At 37.1% G+C, this 17,345-nt stretch overlaps 1 protein-coding gene across 3 annotated transcripts in view; it reads left to right on the top strand.

Moving 5' to 3' along the window:
• Positions 1–236: 236 nt before the first annotated feature.
• The window catches only part of tsga10 (testis specific, 10), a 29,235-nt gene continuing 12,126 nt past the window's right edge, over positions 237–17,345 (top strand). For 2 of the 3 annotated variants that reach the window (XM_034012566.3, XM_059028819.1), the window contains exons 1-9: positions 237–337; positions 4,175–4,369; positions 5,069–5,134; positions 5,603–5,753; positions 6,905–7,125; positions 7,789–7,944; positions 10,458–10,631; positions 11,667–11,744; positions 12,031–12,182. In XM_034012566.3, the coding sequence (XP_033868457.3) occupies positions 293–337; positions 4,175–4,369; positions 5,069–5,134; positions 5,603–5,753; positions 6,905–7,125; positions 7,789–7,944; positions 10,458–10,631; positions 11,667–11,744; positions 12,031–12,182 (1,238 nt within the window). In that variant the 5' untranslated portion in view covers positions 237–292. Of the gene's footprint in view, positions 338–4,174; positions 4,370–5,068; positions 5,135–5,602; positions 5,754–6,025; positions 6,112–6,904; positions 7,126–7,788; positions 7,945–10,457; positions 10,632–11,666; positions 11,745–12,030; positions 12,183–17,345 lie in introns of those variants that run through there. The other variant, XM_059028820.1, reaches the window with a different exon arrangement.

Below are 17,345 nucleotides of genomic sequence, written 5' to 3'. Positions count from 1 at the left end.
TGATTATTTCCAAAAATTAAGGAGTGGATGGTGTTGAATACAAAAGCACAGAGGTGTTATAAGATCAGAAAATCTGAAGTAAACATAGAGGCAATCATTGGCTTCTAGGCAGTGGTGTCGAGTTGTGTTTGTTTTGTATACCCAATCACGGACATGCTAGCATGTTGAGACTTGCAATTTGTAAATAATCAGCTCCTATGATTCAAGGGGCAAGTTCACTTAATCTACTACTCTTCACAAACTGAGCTTTGCCAGCAAGTTTTCCATTAAGCTCCAGATCAGAGTTCCATAAATGGATTGTAACAATACCGAAAAATCTGAAAGCCAGGAGCAAGAGGTATGTATAATGCTGTATCATGTATGCATCTTCTGGCTGATTTTTTTCTTTGTTTCAGACCCAATCTGGGACATTTCCTCAGTAACTGACATAACATTCAGAAAAATACTACATAGATTCACTTGATCTCTTGTGCCTACAATTATTCATATACTGCACAGCACAGTACATGATACATGAGAAAGGAAAGCAACTTGCAGTTAGAGGGCTTCATTGTTTTTATTTTAGGAATGCTAAATGTCTTTAAAGAGTAGGTAGCAGGGTTCCGAAGAATATAGCGTTATAAGTCTCCACGTGTTGCTACAACTGTTTAAATAACATACCTGTAATTTTTCTTTTCATTGTTAACATCCTGACAACTTTTTACACTTAAGTCTGTTTCAAAGGTCTTTTCAAAATGTCCGCTCTTGTGCACTGGGGTTTGAGATCTGTCCTCTAAATCACTGAAACAAGTGCTCTAGCTTTTCTGTTCCATACCACATCATGGATCGTTATTGCTGTGTTACCTGTTTGACAATGTGGGCAATCAACCTTACACTATCAGTGCACTAGAGCAGCCATTTTGAAAAGAGCTTTGAAACAGACTTTAAAGTTATAAATGTAAAAAGTTGTCAGGATGTTAACAATGAAAAGAAAAATTACAGGTACATTATTTAAACAGTTGTAGCAACACATGGGGACATGTAACACTATATTTTTTGGAACCCCACTACTTACTTTAACTGACATAACTTGAAAGAAATTTAGTGAACAGTTTCTGTGACAAGTGAAACAGCCAGATATAGCCACACCTGAGACTTTGCGTCTACAACATACATCAATCAAACAATTAGTACAGTAACATGTTTTACAAATCTGATGGAACTACAAGATCTGATTGATTCAACTCTTCTTAAGTTTGAAAAATAAGTGTACTAATACAGGAACCTGAAATTTGGCACATTGGCCTAGAACAGTATTACTGTACATGATCAGCTGAAAAAAATTTGACTTAACCTTGAAATGAATGCAAAAGTACTCTAAATACAAGGCATACTTACTTCACACTTAATACAACAAGCCTTACATTTTACTGTAATAAAGGCTGTGTGTCAACAGGCCTGGATTCAATCCAATCCAAACTAAGTTATATTGTCTATGCATAAGGATTAAGTTTCATATGGATTGGAACTTAAATGTCTGTATCTTTAGTTATCTCATGTCAGCTGAATATTCAGACTCTCCAAGCCTATTTGTTGTCCTCCATCATTTGCATGGTAGTTTTGCAATTTGTCATGCATACATACTCCACTGTGAATTTGATGCACTTTACCATATTGTTGATTTGACAAGGTTTACCATACTAAGGTATTCGGCAACCTTTGTGGTGCACTGTTCACAAAACCCATCGTATACTGTAAAAGTTGGAAAATCTCCATCTTAATAAAAACCTTTATTTGGACTACACGACGACTTAATCAAAATCGCCAGCAATGTGAAGTTGCCCATTCCCATTTGCCCGTTCCCATTCACTGTATTTCCCCTATCTGTCGTTTTCACACGTGTCTACAGCTGAAATTGTTGTCTGGGACGCTAGGTTGCCACGGCAACATAAACAAACATATTGACGCTAAAAAGGAAGACCTATCTGATTGGTCATGCCTAAATTCTTCACTGTGACGATCGGGGTTATGACACTGAGGCGTGCACTGATTTGCTACTGTGCCAGACAGTGTGTCTTTGGGAGGAAAGCGGTTTTACTTAGGTAGGGAAAATGTGATTTAAATTAATTATCGTCAGGATTTAGCTTTTTTTATTTGTTTTACTTAAACGTCAAGAACTGTATTATAACCTACTGTTAAGTAGCACGTTCAGTAAATACTCAAGTATTTATAAATACATGTACAATTTGATTTGTTTTTTAATTGATATTACATAGTTTTTGTTTGTTTGTTTGTTTTTTCCATTGCATGATTTTAATGTACAAACTGCTATATTAATAGCGTACCATGGATATTTCTACACAAATAATCATTGTAAAGGGGCGCATTGTGTTTAACTTGGGCATACAGGAAGTATATACCCGCTTTTTTAAAACACACTTTCCCTGGACAAAGCAAGCATGTTAATATACTAAAAGGTTCTTTTGTTTAATTGTTTGGAAATGTGGCCATAAGATCAATATGAGTGTGATGTGTTTCTAGCAATTGTTGTACTTTCTGTAATTTTTATTACTGTACTAGTTTTACTATCTTAATTAAAAAAATATGTATGCACACTGTATCCAGCAAAACGCGAAACTCCCTCGGGGAATGTATACAGATAGTTGTAGTGATGAGTAAACTTAGCAGGGGAGGAACTCTAGTGAGATACCGTTGTGAAACAGTCTGCCCCTGAAGGGTCGATCTCACTGAGATTGCAGCAAAGGAGGCATGTTTTGTTTACATAGCAACACATTATTCTTTCAAAGAGGGAAAATGCTTGGAAACGGCGGGGAACCGGGAGGTCAGATTTTTAGTAGTAGTTGCATTTATGGTTTTAAAGTTCAACCGTGTCCTTATAGTTCTACGCGAGCGTTCTTTAGCTAGAGAAGATATTCATAAATATAACGAGTTTGGGGGTTGGGGGCTTTTTTTTAAAGCCGAAATGTATCTGTGTGCCAGGAGTAAGCTGATAGTTTGTGTTCTGTTGCTAAAACTTCTGAAGCTGCAGACAAGTTAAAACGTGGATTGACGTTGTTATGTACAGGTGTGAGCGTTTGGGTGGAAGGGGGGCTTTAGTTGCTATGCCAACGTGTAACTAACTGTTTTGTGGTGCGGTGAAGGTCATTCATTCATTCCTTAATGTTGGGCTGTGCAAGCTCTGGACACAACGCAAAGGTGTAGAAATCCTTAGAGACGTATAAGGTAGTTACAATGAGCTATGTTTTTATTACATTTATTTCAGTGATAGTGCAATGCAGTTGTTATTTTAATTGTATTTTTATCTTAATACTAAAATAGTATTTTACTAATGTACAATCGAATTTGTGTAGTATGAAACTGGTGTTGAAAAAACTTGTACTAAACACTACCTTCAAAATGCGCTCATACAGTGCATACATGATACACTGTTTTATTGAAAATAAAACTAACTTCACAAAGGAAGTAAAAGCGAAATGCTACCGATGAAACTTTTTAAACGGACTTCCTTCAGATAAGGTGTAAAACCGAGCTGTGGATTAATTCGGTTGATCACAGGATCTTCCAAAAAACTTGTTTCTCATAGTTCCTGATTCTTATGCTTTATGTCAGAATCACAGTATTAATACTGTGTTCATGTTAAAAACAGCTTTAAAACCCTGCATTTTAGGTGTACCCTTTTATTCCAATTCAAAATGACCCCCTCCAGGGTGGCTTAATCACCAGCTCAGAAATAGGCCTATATAGTAACGGTGCATCTGCATGTATTTTCCATATAGAACACACCTTGCATATTTAGCAATTAAAAATAACTTACCTGAATTTGCTAAAAACTGTGGTTACAAGAAGTTATTGCTCAGTGGTTTAAATTACTAAATGTTAATGGGTGTTAAGTGTTAGAATGTTGAGCTGTAGCATTTCATGTTAAGTATTATAATGAGCAAGCAACCAACCTGAAGTTAAAGGGTCTTACAATCTGAGTGAGCTGAGCTTCCTGATTGGTTTGGGACATTCTGGGGATTTGTAATGAGCATCAAAGAAAATGGGTCAGTTTGCAAGCTCTGCAACTGTATATGATAGCACTGACATCCCATTCACTATAATGTGATGTTTATAGGTTTGTATAAAGTGCAGCCTAAATCGCTATAAATCTGTCTTTTTTCTATTGCATTTTAAGATTGAACATTTGCAGAGGACCAACAATGCCCTGGAAACTCAAATTCAGCATCTGTTGGAAAGTAAAGAGGATGTGACCAGCAAGAACGAGCAATTGTGCAAAGAGCTGACAGAGATTGACAAATTAGCTGAACAGCTTGAAAAGGACAAAGAGACGGTTGTAAACACTGCAGATAAGGAAATTGAAGAGACAAAGGTACAGTACATAGATACAGGGAACTGGAGCTTCCAAGTTTACAATATTTTACACTAATTAAACTGTACTGTTACACTTAGACACTTGCAGAAGGTTTTACATACTTTAATTAGCACCAATCTTGAATTCCAAATTCATAATCGAAGGACCATCTCTCTCTCTCTCTCTCTCTCTCTCTCTCTCTCTCTCTCTCTCTCTCTCTCTCTCTCACAGGAAAGATGTTACGCAGTCTTGCTTTGTTCCCTATTTTGTAAAGTGCTTAGAGGTGCCATAGACCTGAGAGATAATGTACCTGTAATCTTTTTTTTTCCATTGTTAACATCCTGACAACTTTTTAAACTTATAACTTTAAAGTCTGTTTCAAAGCTCTTTTCAAAATGGCCGCTGAGGACAGATCTCAAACCTCAGTGCACTACAGCGGACATTTTGAAAAGACCTTTGAAACAGTGTAAAGTTGTCAGGATGTTAACAACGAAAAGAAAAATTACAGGTACATTATTTAAACAGTTGTAGCAACATGTGGGGACGTATAACGCTATATTTTTCAGAACCCCACTACTTACTCTTTAAGGGTCTTTATTCAGAATCTCTCTTTTCATTTGTCACTACTGTATATACATTTAGCACTACGTTCAACAGACAAAAAGCAATGTTCCTTGGAACATGTGAATAAGAAACCTATGGGGTTTTTTTTTTCAGACTGTGATTAAAAGACAACAAACAGAAATCGCCTTGCTGGAGAATACCGTAACTAAGCTTAGATCTGTAAGTAGTGTTTTACAAATTTCACAGACATTGCAAGTCAGTTTTAGTCATGTTGATCAAGACAACTGATCTGGCAGATACTGATAGAGGGCCAATTGTAGGCGATCAGTTGGCAGGTTCTTCTGTATACAGGACTGCACAAATTACTGATGTTTCATGGGTTCTCAGGAGAACAAACTTTGCTGCTGATTTCAACCTCTATCTTCCTTGGAATTGACTGAGGAATGGTCCAGAACATGGTGAATCACTGTCCTTGGCACTGCACCCTAGTGACAGTGTTACAGCAGTTACTTATAATGTTTTGTTCAATTCCATACAGCCATTGAAGACTGATATTCTGACTGAGCATCAGCCTTAAAGTTTATGTCATAATTACATTTGTATGCTTTGTCAAAACTCAGTTTGGTCTACCTGCTTGCGCATTCAGCGGTTAGTGTAACAGGGTTTTCTTTGCATAATACATTTCAGGAAACAGAATTTTTGAAGATTAGCCTTGAAAAATCTGATGAAGAGCTGAAAGCCAACGCAGAAGAGAATAAGAATTTACATGGTTTGTTAGACCAACTTCAAACAGAAAAAGAAAAGCTCAGCAAGAAAGTTGAGAAGCTTGGTGTTTCAGGTGAGTCATTTAAGAATCATCCATAACTATTAAATACTCAATCGTGCTACATTTTGAAATGCTAAAATAAATTGTTAAATTCACAGATCTAGTTATGTCTACAGTATCAAGAATAAGAAGAAAGGATATTAGGATGTTTCTTGAAAATATGTAGTTGTCTATTTTATCTTTGGTCTTAGTATTGCAAAGGACTGGCGCTCTGTGTGTTTTTTTGTTTTTTTTTAAAGAAAGTGCTTCTATAAATACTTATAAATACTACATTTTCTCCTCAGAGTTGTTGTTCACACTGGCCGATAACATTTGGTGGTGTGGGTTAACTTTCTTGAGCCCCTACTGAAAGTCTAACGTCCATAGAACAGTATGTATAGATAATTCACTCCCATACTATACTCTTGCAGAGATGTAGTGGAATTGTCTGTCATATTTCACACATTGGCATATATATCGATAGGAAAGACATTTTTCTACACACGTTTTTGAGAGTATCCAAATCTGGGGATACGCAGTATGGGAGGCACATGTTGATCCCTCTGGCTATGTGTCTAGAAAAAACAGTTATTAATGTTGATGAATCTGGGAATACTGTTCTATATGGTGCCTGTCTGTCCATACATATGTACATACATGTACACATCATGTGTATACACCATGGTGCTCCACTTTGTCGTGATATTGGGCAGCAGTGTAGAGTAGTGGTTAGGGCTCTGGACTCTTGACCGGAGGGTCGTGGGTTCAATCCCAGGTAGGGGACACTGCTGCTGTACCCTTGAGCAAGGTACTTTACCTAGATTGCTCCAGTAAAAACCCAACTGTACTAATGGGTAATTGTATGTAAAAATAATGTGATGCCTTGTAACAATTGTAAGTCGCCCTGGATAAGGGCGACTGCTAAGAAATAAATAATAATAATGTTGATAGTTCTCATTTAGCATTAAGTCTACTGTGTGGTGTATGGTGTAAATAACTATTACTATGTATATATATATAATGTTTTTTAAGTATACTGTTCTTTGTACCCTTGACCTGGTACCTTTGTAGTTCCAAGTCTTGAATGTTTTTCGAAAGATCTTAGTCCAATAAATGTATCAGTTTTTAAGCTTGGATATCAAAGTGAATGCATTTACTGTAGTAACATTATTATTACTATTTAGAAAAAGAGCTCATATTAGAAGCTGAAAGGGTACCAGGACACCTAAAGAGGAAGGACAAGTCTCCTTCTCGCCTCGACTCCTTTGTAAAGACTTTGGAGGAAGACCGGGATCACTACAAAAGAGAGGCACAAAACCTGAGAAAGATGCTAAAAGGAAGGAATTCAAGTCCAGTGCGCAGCAAATCCCGAGGTCGTAGCCCATCAAGGTCCATGCCAGTCAAGGTAAGAATGTGTATATATATACACAGTATATATATACAGTATATATATATTTCAGATTACATCTTTGTACAAACACACTTACCACGACACTGTTAATAGTGTTGTGTCCTCATGAGCAGCCAGGACTGCACTTAAGGGACATTGTAGGTGGAAATCTGCTGGCTGTTCCCCTATTAAACATCAATAATCTGTGCAGTGTTAGACATGGAAGCACCTGCCAGCCAAGTACTTACTGTTATATTCTGGCAGATCTGTCAGGCTTGCCTATTGTGACTTAAACTTACTTACAACAGAGAGATGCAGCTTTTATATATTATACAATACATATATTCAGTCATGTGAGGGACAGCACATTTGCACTTTAGTGTGTGCTACAGATGTGGAGAGATCACACAAACTCATTGATAAAGTTGATTAAGAGTTTCTTTTTAGTACTTTCTGTTTTGTATAATTCTTTTTTACTGTTTCTGATTATATCATTAGTCGGTTTGTGCATGTTAAAATTAGTTTATTCAAACAAACTATTTTTACTAATTCAAATTGTTTCTATTACACCATGTGACACTGAGCTGTGTGCTGAATGACATCTTTTAGCAGCCTGTCTTTCTGCTGATGCCATGGCAGTATCACAGATGCAGTTTATTTTCTAATGTCATGTTCTAGGGAGGGACCTATGATTCGGAGGTGATGCGGATTATGCATGAGCGTGATGAGCTCAGAGCCATGCTGGAAAAGTATGAGCGTCACATGGCTGAAATTCAAGGCAACATTAAAGTGTTAACAGCAGACAGAGACCAGGCTAACATTCTACATGAACAGGTAATGTCATTCTTGAATTCACTTTGGTTTTCAAACTGCATGTATTTTAACAATAGTATAGTTGTTACTGATTAGAAGAGCCTATTGTAATGGAACTCTTTCTAGAGGCTGATGAGTTAATAATACTGACATGTACTAGCCTCTTGACTACAGAGCTTGCTCTTTAATTGAATGAATGGCAAGATTTTCATCTTTGAACCTTATGGTTTTCGGTTCACGTTCAGCCCTTGCCTTTCCATTCAAATTAATGGATTAAATTCCAATTCATTGTTATATGCATACATGTGGCACATTCCATAAGAGTATGAACTGTCAGAAGATTGAACTATTTAGCAATAATGGATTATTATTATAAAGGCACTGTGGTGCCTCTAAAGTTAAGTTGCATCAAAGCACAACATTTGAAAAAGTGAAAGAAAATTTAAAAAGATATTTAAGTATTAAAAATGTAAGTTTGTTCAAATCAACAGTCCCCAAATGAGAACACTTATATTATGAAAATTCCATGACCCAATTGACCCTGTCAATCATCAGCCTTTGAACTTTGGTGACACATGGTTGTACATTTTATTTAATACACTATACATGAAGTATATAAAACACTAATCTAATGTACTAAAGCTAATGTTACAACATTATCATAAACTAGCTGTTTTGGTTTCTGCTAATTGAGTCTAGTCTCCTGCAGAGAATTTGTAAATGATTAGCGCAACCTACGATCTGACCCGTAGGGGGAGCCGTGACTTGTTGTGTGCGCTTTGTTAATTACCATATTCCTTAGAATTTAAGATGCCCTCGAATTTAAGATGCAGCCCAAATTTCCCACCTTCAATTTTTAGGAAAAAATAAAACATCAAATAAATATGCATTTTCAAAAATACAACCTCAGTTACGCATATGGAGGTAGTTTGCGGCCATCTGCTGTCACACAGAGCATTACAGTTATGTGCTGTTTCCAGTCGTGATTACTCACACCTGTTTTGCTTGGCATGTCGGGTCTGATCAGCATTTCCGATCTGCCCAAGCTGGTACTGTTTGTTAGAAATGCTGAAATTGTAAAAGCTTCTCTTTGAAATCCTCAGGAAGCTAATGAAGCTTCTTTGAAAATGGCTGCCTGCATGTCATGGGTGATTCGAGATCAGGCAGTAACATTTTGGTTCGTCTTTTCTCGGCGTTGCTGCTTATGTAATCGGGTAGTGACGTCTTTGTCTTTTCTCGGCAGTCAGTCACATTGCTGTTTGTGTACTCAGGTAGTCACGTCTTTTGTTGGCGATTTTAATACACGCATCACTATACTGTACTCAATTTTAAGATGCAGGCTATTTTTTAAAGCAAAAGTGGTTCAATAAGTGCATTTTAATTTCGAAGGAATATAGAATTTAAATTAATATCTTTTCAGGTCAGCACTGACTTTTAAATAATATGAAGAATATTTTGTACAGTCTGTATGTTATGTGCTAGAAGAATACATTTTTTAACCAAATCTTAATTTGTGGTGAGGATTAATGAGACACAAGAGATGTATTGTGAAAACTTGATATTTTGTCTGTATTTGTGTCTCCGGTGCACACCCTAGTTGGTTAACATCAAAGCAAGATCCTTTACTCTGGAACTGACTCGTGTAAAATTCAAATATATAAATAACACACACAAAAAAACATTTATTAAGGCAAATATTTGGGCATTTTTCTTGGTTACTCCGTTCCCAACAAAATAAAAACAATACTGGCATATGTTACCATCTGTATTATTTGGGTCATTGGTACAATGTAAGGATAACTTTGCCAATACAGTATCATTAAAAATGATATTGTATTAAAATGTATTATATTGTTTATTTTACTCAGAACAAAATACTGTCAGAGGCATTCTGGACGGTGGTTACATACATTGACTTAATTACTAAATTATGAAATTCAGGTAAGATAATGTTAAGTTTGCGACACAACCCTGCAAAACTACAGAAATTGGGGTTCGTTTTTACACTACAGCAATCTTAACTGAGACATGTTCTATCTAGGCACCGCAGCACAGACAAGGAGAGTGTGGAGTCTCCCCAGGTACCCACATGAGTAATAGTTGGTCTGCCTCCATTTTTGTCGAGTGTACGTTTTTGTTTGACGCAGCGCGCCTGATGTAGTAGTCTTAAGTTGTCTGTTTGAAGTGAAACACTAATATACAGGTCTGTAATACAATTTTGGACTGCAATGTGTGGAGAGATTTCAACTGGAAGTCATAGTAATTTAATTTTCTACAAATAAAACAAAGTTTTTTTTTTCCAAATGGCAGTTATTATAATGAACACCAAAAATTGCTGATATGTTCAGTATAAGGTAACCTTCTAACCAATAGTGAGGTGCATAGCTTAAGTTTAAGTATAAACCAATCATGTTCCACCTGAATGAACCGTCTTGCGGAGGGAGAGCAGGACACTCACAGGAACGGCATGCTCATTGAGAACGGTTTTCATGGCAATAGAGCTGCAGCTTAATTCTCCACCCTGATTTTAACAGGCCCGGGAAGAGATAACAAGGCTTCGGAGGGAGATAATCAAGTCCACAAAAACTCCTAAATCAAGCCTTGCAGCACACTCCATTCTCCGACGTGTGGAGGCTGAAAGGGACCAGGCAACTGCTGACCTGCGGAGGATGACCACCGAGCGGGACAGTCTGAGGGAGAGGTTACAGGTAATGTCTTACTAAGGGGAAGATATGTGACATAGTGGTTAGATAATGCACTAGCTTTTCAGCTGAAAAGGCCTGGCCTAATCTTAAATCACGAGTTTGGTGGTCTCACTTTATCTTTCAATGGACTGTAGTCAGTCTGGATAGGTTCTACCTTTCAGTTGGCAGTGCCACGGTGGTAAATTATGTTTTTTTATGTCTTAATAACCCATCATTTTATAGCATTTTACTGATGAGTGTAGTGAACAAAATATGTTTGCAAGTCTTACCTGTCACACACTTTAATTCTCTATATAGATCTCAAATGTGCCATTTTACAAGAAACATGTGTTATAGAAAACATGTCTTTCAATTTTAAAACATGACATCTTGTACTACACTCGTGTGGTGTAGCGTCCCGAGCATGGCTGGTCTGCGCTCTTCAAATAGCAGACCCATACAGGCTGCTATTCAGCAGTTCAGCGCTTCTTCGCTCACTTTTACTTTTTACAACCAAATTAACAAAACACAGGAACAAAATAAAAAGGTTTAAGCAAAACAGTTCAAACACAAAGCCTCATCCAAGCTTCTCTCTCTGCTCTGCTACAACTAGGTTAAGCAGGGTTCTCAGTTTACTTTCCTTACCTTCCAGGAAGTCTGCTGCTGCTTTACTTCATTGGTCATTTCACTTCAGCAGTATCATTGGGGTCATGCATCTAATTGGCTGCAAACATGTCAGTCATGTGGGGAAGCAGGTGGTTTGTTACTGACTGGAAGGAAGGCCTTTAAGGGGTGGGGACAGTTTAACTTTACAGGTCTAACAGCATGGTTTGCAAACAGAGATTTATTTAACTTAGTAGTGCCAGATAGCACGATTCAAAAGGTGATAGATGTTTGCATATTTGAAGCCTATATAAGTTAATGGATGTGCATGACACAGACCATTTAAATAACTATTTTGTTGGTTACAGATACTTTAAAAATAAAAAAATAGAATCAGTAATATTAATGCCACTTATATTTGTTTTAAATAAAAAAGAAGTTACTTCTTTGTAACAGATATCCCACGAGACTGCTATCAATGAGAGGGCTCATCTGGAACAAAGAACAGAAGATCTGCAGTCAGAAATAATCTTGGTAAGGGAAAATGTATTTGTGCAGCTGAAATTATAAGAACCACCCCTCCACCTTACCCCTTATTCATCAGTGAACAGAACCGTTCACATCAATAACTAATTGAATAATCATGATGAGGCTTGAAGCATGCTCGCTGGGTAGTGTGTACTATTCCAGCTTTGTGGTTACATTGAGTATTTCCATCTCAAGTACTGACAATCCAACACTTAATGAGAACACACATTTGTAATAAAAGTAAAACTGCTTCTGAATTTGTGAGTAACTTGGTTCATCCTGGCTCTGTAAGCTGGACAAAGAGCGTCAGGAGTACAGATCCAGGCAGTCCATGATGAAGGAAGCACTGCTGTCTCTTGAAGAGGAGGTCAAACTGTTGACTCGCAAGGCAGCAGACACTGAGGATGACCTCGACAGGACTGGAACAGAATGCAGCATTTTAAGGTAAATAAACTAGGCGCAGAGCAAAAACAGCAAAAACATCATGTGTTAGTATTGATTTTAAACAATACAAATCATATACATTGCCTGAAAGTTAATGTCCAGGATGGAAGGTATTGTAGGCCGACAGTTTACATTTTTACATTATTTTAATTTTTTTACTGTTGAATCACATTAGACTGCTTGAAAATCTAAATGCTTTTTGAATGATATTTTACCATCGTTCTGTATTGCTTAAAGCAATGATGTACAGTACATAACACTACTGACAGCAGGCTGTAAACTGCTCCCTATTTTGAAAGGTATTTTATAAAAACCGTATATTTGCTTTTTGAAATATAAAGGCCGATTTGTGTTTGTTTTGTTTGCTGCACTGCTCCACTTTTTAGAGTTTTGATCCAAAACATTATTTTCAAAAGCCTTTTTTTTTTTTTAACAAAGAGATATAATGTGCTCCACCGGCCCAGTTGCTCTTGGCATTTATCTCAGTGCACCTGTTGGTAAGGTCCCATTTTCAATCTGAAAAAAGGAGCAGATGAGTCCATTTACTCCATTATTTAACACTTAATACATGGTGATGTAAAATGAGGAGCAAGCTATGAAACATAGTGTTAACACTGTAAATCAGTTTGGACTTTTTTAAAGGCATGAATTTAAGTTCACAATTTACTAAATTAGCAACTACAGGATGATAGAGGGAAGATAGAGTATTATTATTGTATTTATAGATATTTTACAGCACTCCATCTAATTGTACATATTGTATAAGATATGCATGTACATATTGTATAAGATATGCAGTAAGCAGAAGACAGCATATGTCATTTCACTAATATTAAATACCTAGAAGCTTTTCTAAATTACAGATATTATTATTTGCCAGCACTGTGCACAGTATTTTTGAAGGGTAAGCTTCTATACTCTAATAGTTGTATGAATATACAGCATCATATTTTTACTGTGGCAAACAATCAATAGCAATAATTATTAATTAAATGGACCATTCAGCGAATTCGCAAATATTCAATCATTAATTACTTTAAAAGTCATTGTCATAATATATATACACACACAGGCTAACTTCACAGTAACGAACCCCCATGGGACCTGGAGAAACGTTTGTTATATCAGGGTGTTCATATAATAGGATTTGGCATTTTTCTGTATCAGAATAATGATAAAATGGGAAATTTGAATTCAACATCAACATATAGTACTTTTATGAAGATTCCTTCACTTTGATCAACATTTAAACGGTATTGTGACAAGGTACTCGTGTCACATGTGTGGGTAACCGCATTGCAAGACAGAGAGACATGGGAGTTGGAGCTAAAATGCTGGCACAGGGTTTATTAAACACAATACAGAAAGTAAACAAACGGGTCATGTGATGCTACCAACGATGGTAACACACAGAGGACATAATACAGAAGACACATATAAATTACACCAACACTAATTTCCCCCTCTGCTACAAGTATGTTTAAAAGAAAACAGTAAAGAAATGAAAAAGGAAAGAATGTACACTTACATGCAGAATTCAGTAATTACATGTCCTTTCTCTTGAAAAAACTATCCAGCGTAACTTGCTCCTCACGCCCGTTTCCTGGTTGCAGTTTGTGTGAAGATGACGGACAGGCAGCGATTGCATTCGTCATGCATGATTCGTACTACAATAGGTCATCTATGAATTAGCGTTATCTTTGAATTAGTCAACCATGGTCTTTGTTTTCACTGAGAGAATAACACACAACACTGGAGAAAGTTCAGTGTCAGTCAGTACTGAGATCGCTGTATCCGGGTCGTTCCTGTACGTGATCGTTCTAGGGCTAATTTGCATTGAAAAAATCTGTTCTTGCTGTTGGGATCATTAAAAATGGGTGTTTGTTATAGAGGGGTTCGTTATAGTGAAGTTAGCCTATATATATAATTGTGTGTGTGTTTTACCTGAGTTTTTGCATTAAAATTACCAATAAACCACTAACTGGAACTTACATAAATAGAGTGGTCGATTTTTAACAAAAACCAAATTCACTAAAGTTCCCCTTTTGATTCTTATCAGTTTTTGCAGCACAATTATAGTATGTTAACATGGCTATTGTCAATTGAATGAATGTTTTAGTTGAGGAAAAAAGCATTTTTTTAATATATAGATTCAAATCAGTTTTGAATTGGATTGAAATTAGGCTTTATCCATTACTTGTATATGTAAATTAACTGAATGATTTTAAATGTTCCCAAATATTTTTAAAGCTAAACAGTTTAACTGTCAAAAATGGTAAAATACAGTACAGTATTATACTGTATCCGTGACCACTCATTTAATGTTATATAATTACGTTTGTTTGTTTAAGGATTGAGAAGACACCGAAAAAACAAGCTTTAAACAGGAGATTCAGGCGAGTAATAGGCATAAACAATATAAAAAAACAGTCACAGAAAATAGGGAAGTATATATTTTTAAAATGCAATACAATGTTCCCTCGTTGTAAGGTGGTCCTTTATACTACAGGACAAGTTATACCGCCCATGTTGTTTGATAAATGATCTAAAAATCATATCTAATACACGAGAACAAGAACCATGTCATGTAGAATGCGCATTGCTTTAACGTTAAGAGAAAAATAGAATACATATTTGCCTGTTATTTTTCAATTTAAACAATCAAAAATTTCACTTTATGTCGACTTCAAATGTTCATCCAACTCTTTCTCCGGTGATCAGTCGGGGCTAAGTTAGAGATTTGATTACAAGTACTTTTATGATTTTAGACGTCTTACGCAGCAGACTCCCACACCAAGGCAAACACTAGAATAGTTATCTCGTATTAGAGTGTCCAAAAACAGTATCTCTGTTCCAGCTGGTTGCAGGCTGGATGTCCAGATTGTCACAGTTCAAAGACTGGTTTGTGTATCACAACCACGGATTTCGTGTCGCGCTCATACTTTTGTAATGTTCTCTTTACCTCTGTGATTGGATAGTTTGGTTATTTTGGACGGTACCAGAGTCCACGTGGAGTGTTTTTCATTGGTTGTTCTCGTTCCAACGCGGCCCTTTGTTCTCAATTGGTCCTCTATTCCGCCCCCTTGGTCTCAGGTGTCAAAGCACCCAGAACTGTCTGGCTTGCGGCGCCGAAAGAGTCATTCAGCGATCGTGAAGATAAGTCATTTGTTCAGCAGTTAGTTTATGACTTATTTTAAAAGCATTCTTTGTCGGTGGGGGAGTTTGTGACCAGAAACCAAGAAGACACAGAGAATGGTTTAAGATTCCCCTCTGTATATTTCAATTCTGTTACGTTCATACACAGAATGATATTATGACCCCCTCTGATGCTACATTCCCCCCTGTCTCGAGGGCGACGAGATCCTGAGACGTTGTGGTCCTTCAAGACGTGAAAAAGTCATTAAGCAGGGTCATTTCATTATCCTAGCAAGTTAAGCATCAACAAGCAGCATTCATCACCTATGATCTCGACAATAATAATAATAATAAAAAAAAAAATACAGCATTTTTTTTTTTTTATATATGAACACAAATTAGATTTCCTTTAGCTTTGGAAACATATACCCTATATAAAAACATAGATTACACAACATAACACACTGATATGCATAGTTTGTAATACCCCAGCCTCCATCCGGAGGACTGGTACCCAAGGCACCCACCCAATCAGATAGACCGAAGGGACGGGAGGGGGAGCGTTCTAGTTTAGTCATGCCTCAAGGGGCATGTCGTGTCAATTTGAATTTTTTTTCAAATTCAGCTCTCGTGAGCAGGTTATTTTGCTTGTCCCAATTATTTTGTTGCTACTTATTTTTGTACCTACCCCCTTTCTTTGGATACCTAAAACTAACATCCTGGCCTGTGTATTTACCCGAGGGCGCTTGGTTGGACGGTCTGTGGGAACCTTTGACTACGGGGATCTCGGTCCCTTCCAGACTCAGCTGGGAGTCGGCTTGCGTAGCTAGTACATGGTGCTCTCGTTCTTTTCGGTCAGAGGTACCTACCAGCGTATTTACTTTCCCCAGCTCGCTGCACCATCATCCTAATATCAGACATATGCATGGTGTTTATATCCACAAGCAAAATTATAATTTCTCTGACTGAGGGGAACAAAATTGCGATAAACAAGCCTAAAACGTACTTAACATCTTTAATGTAGGCTTCTACAATCCGATTTAGATGGGTCAAAAACTTCACAATCTTTGGCTAGCTCTCTAACCTGGCATACATCTACTTCATCAGCTTGGCCCCTAGGTGATCGAGTTTGACCATACCTACGGGGGGGAGGGAGACTGTCGGGCTGCGAGAATGACTGGCGGGGCGGTGAGCTATCTCGGCCTGAAATAATAGGTTCCCCGTCTCCCAGACCAACTCAGTACGATCCTCAAACCTCCAGCATCCCCGTGTCGTTGCTTGACTGGGTGCAGGGGTGAGATCCTCCACTTGCTTGCGAAGGTCTCTATTCTCATCTACCAGATTTTAAAACGTCATAATTATTTCTACGTAGTATTAGAAATGTAAAGAAAAATACAAAAACTTTGTCATTTAAGGTTTTCTGTTTTTTATTGCAGCCAACACATTTACAGAACATTGTTACATGTTTAAAGATTGTTTCAATAGTGACTCGAATTTCAATGTTTGAATGTCGTTTGACCTTTGACGTAGCGCAAATTCTCCCAATGTTAGCTCAAAGATATTCTATTTAATAGAATAGAAATAAATACAATATCTTTGGTTAGCTGTACCTGAGAAAATGTAGTGAAAACGAGCAGTCATATTTAGCTGGAAACGAGGTATTCTCAGCACAGTAATAAGCTTTTAGTTTTGGTTTGAAGGCAGCAGGAGCATAGCCTATGTTTTTTTTTTTTTATGCTTGACAGATGCCCTTATGCACGGCGACTTAGAGGTAACAAGTTATTACAATAAGCGAAGCAACAAGCAATACAGCTTTTTTTATTTTATTTTCTGTTTGCGCTTTGTTTTGTAAAATGAAACGGTTTGTGCAATTATTGTGCACAATGTGTTTCTGTAGGTTGTATACATGTATTTGCTTTGTATTTGTAGTGTATAGGCTTTGTGCAACTACTGTTAAAATATAAACTGCTAACTGCTTCTCTCGGCACCATACATTTTCAGTCTTGGCTACTTTGCTCTGCTCCCACC

Source organism: Acipenser ruthenus, chromosome 8, assembly GCF_902713425.1.
Source record: "Acipenser ruthenus chromosome 8, fAciRut3.2 maternal haplotype, whole genome shotgun sequence".
Classification (NCBI taxonomy): Eukaryota; Metazoa; Chordata; class Actinopteri; order Acipenseriformes; family Acipenseridae; genus Acipenser; species Acipenser ruthenus.
The sequence above is the reverse complement of the archived record's forward strand: the minus strand, read 5'-3'. Positions and strand labels throughout refer to the sequence as shown.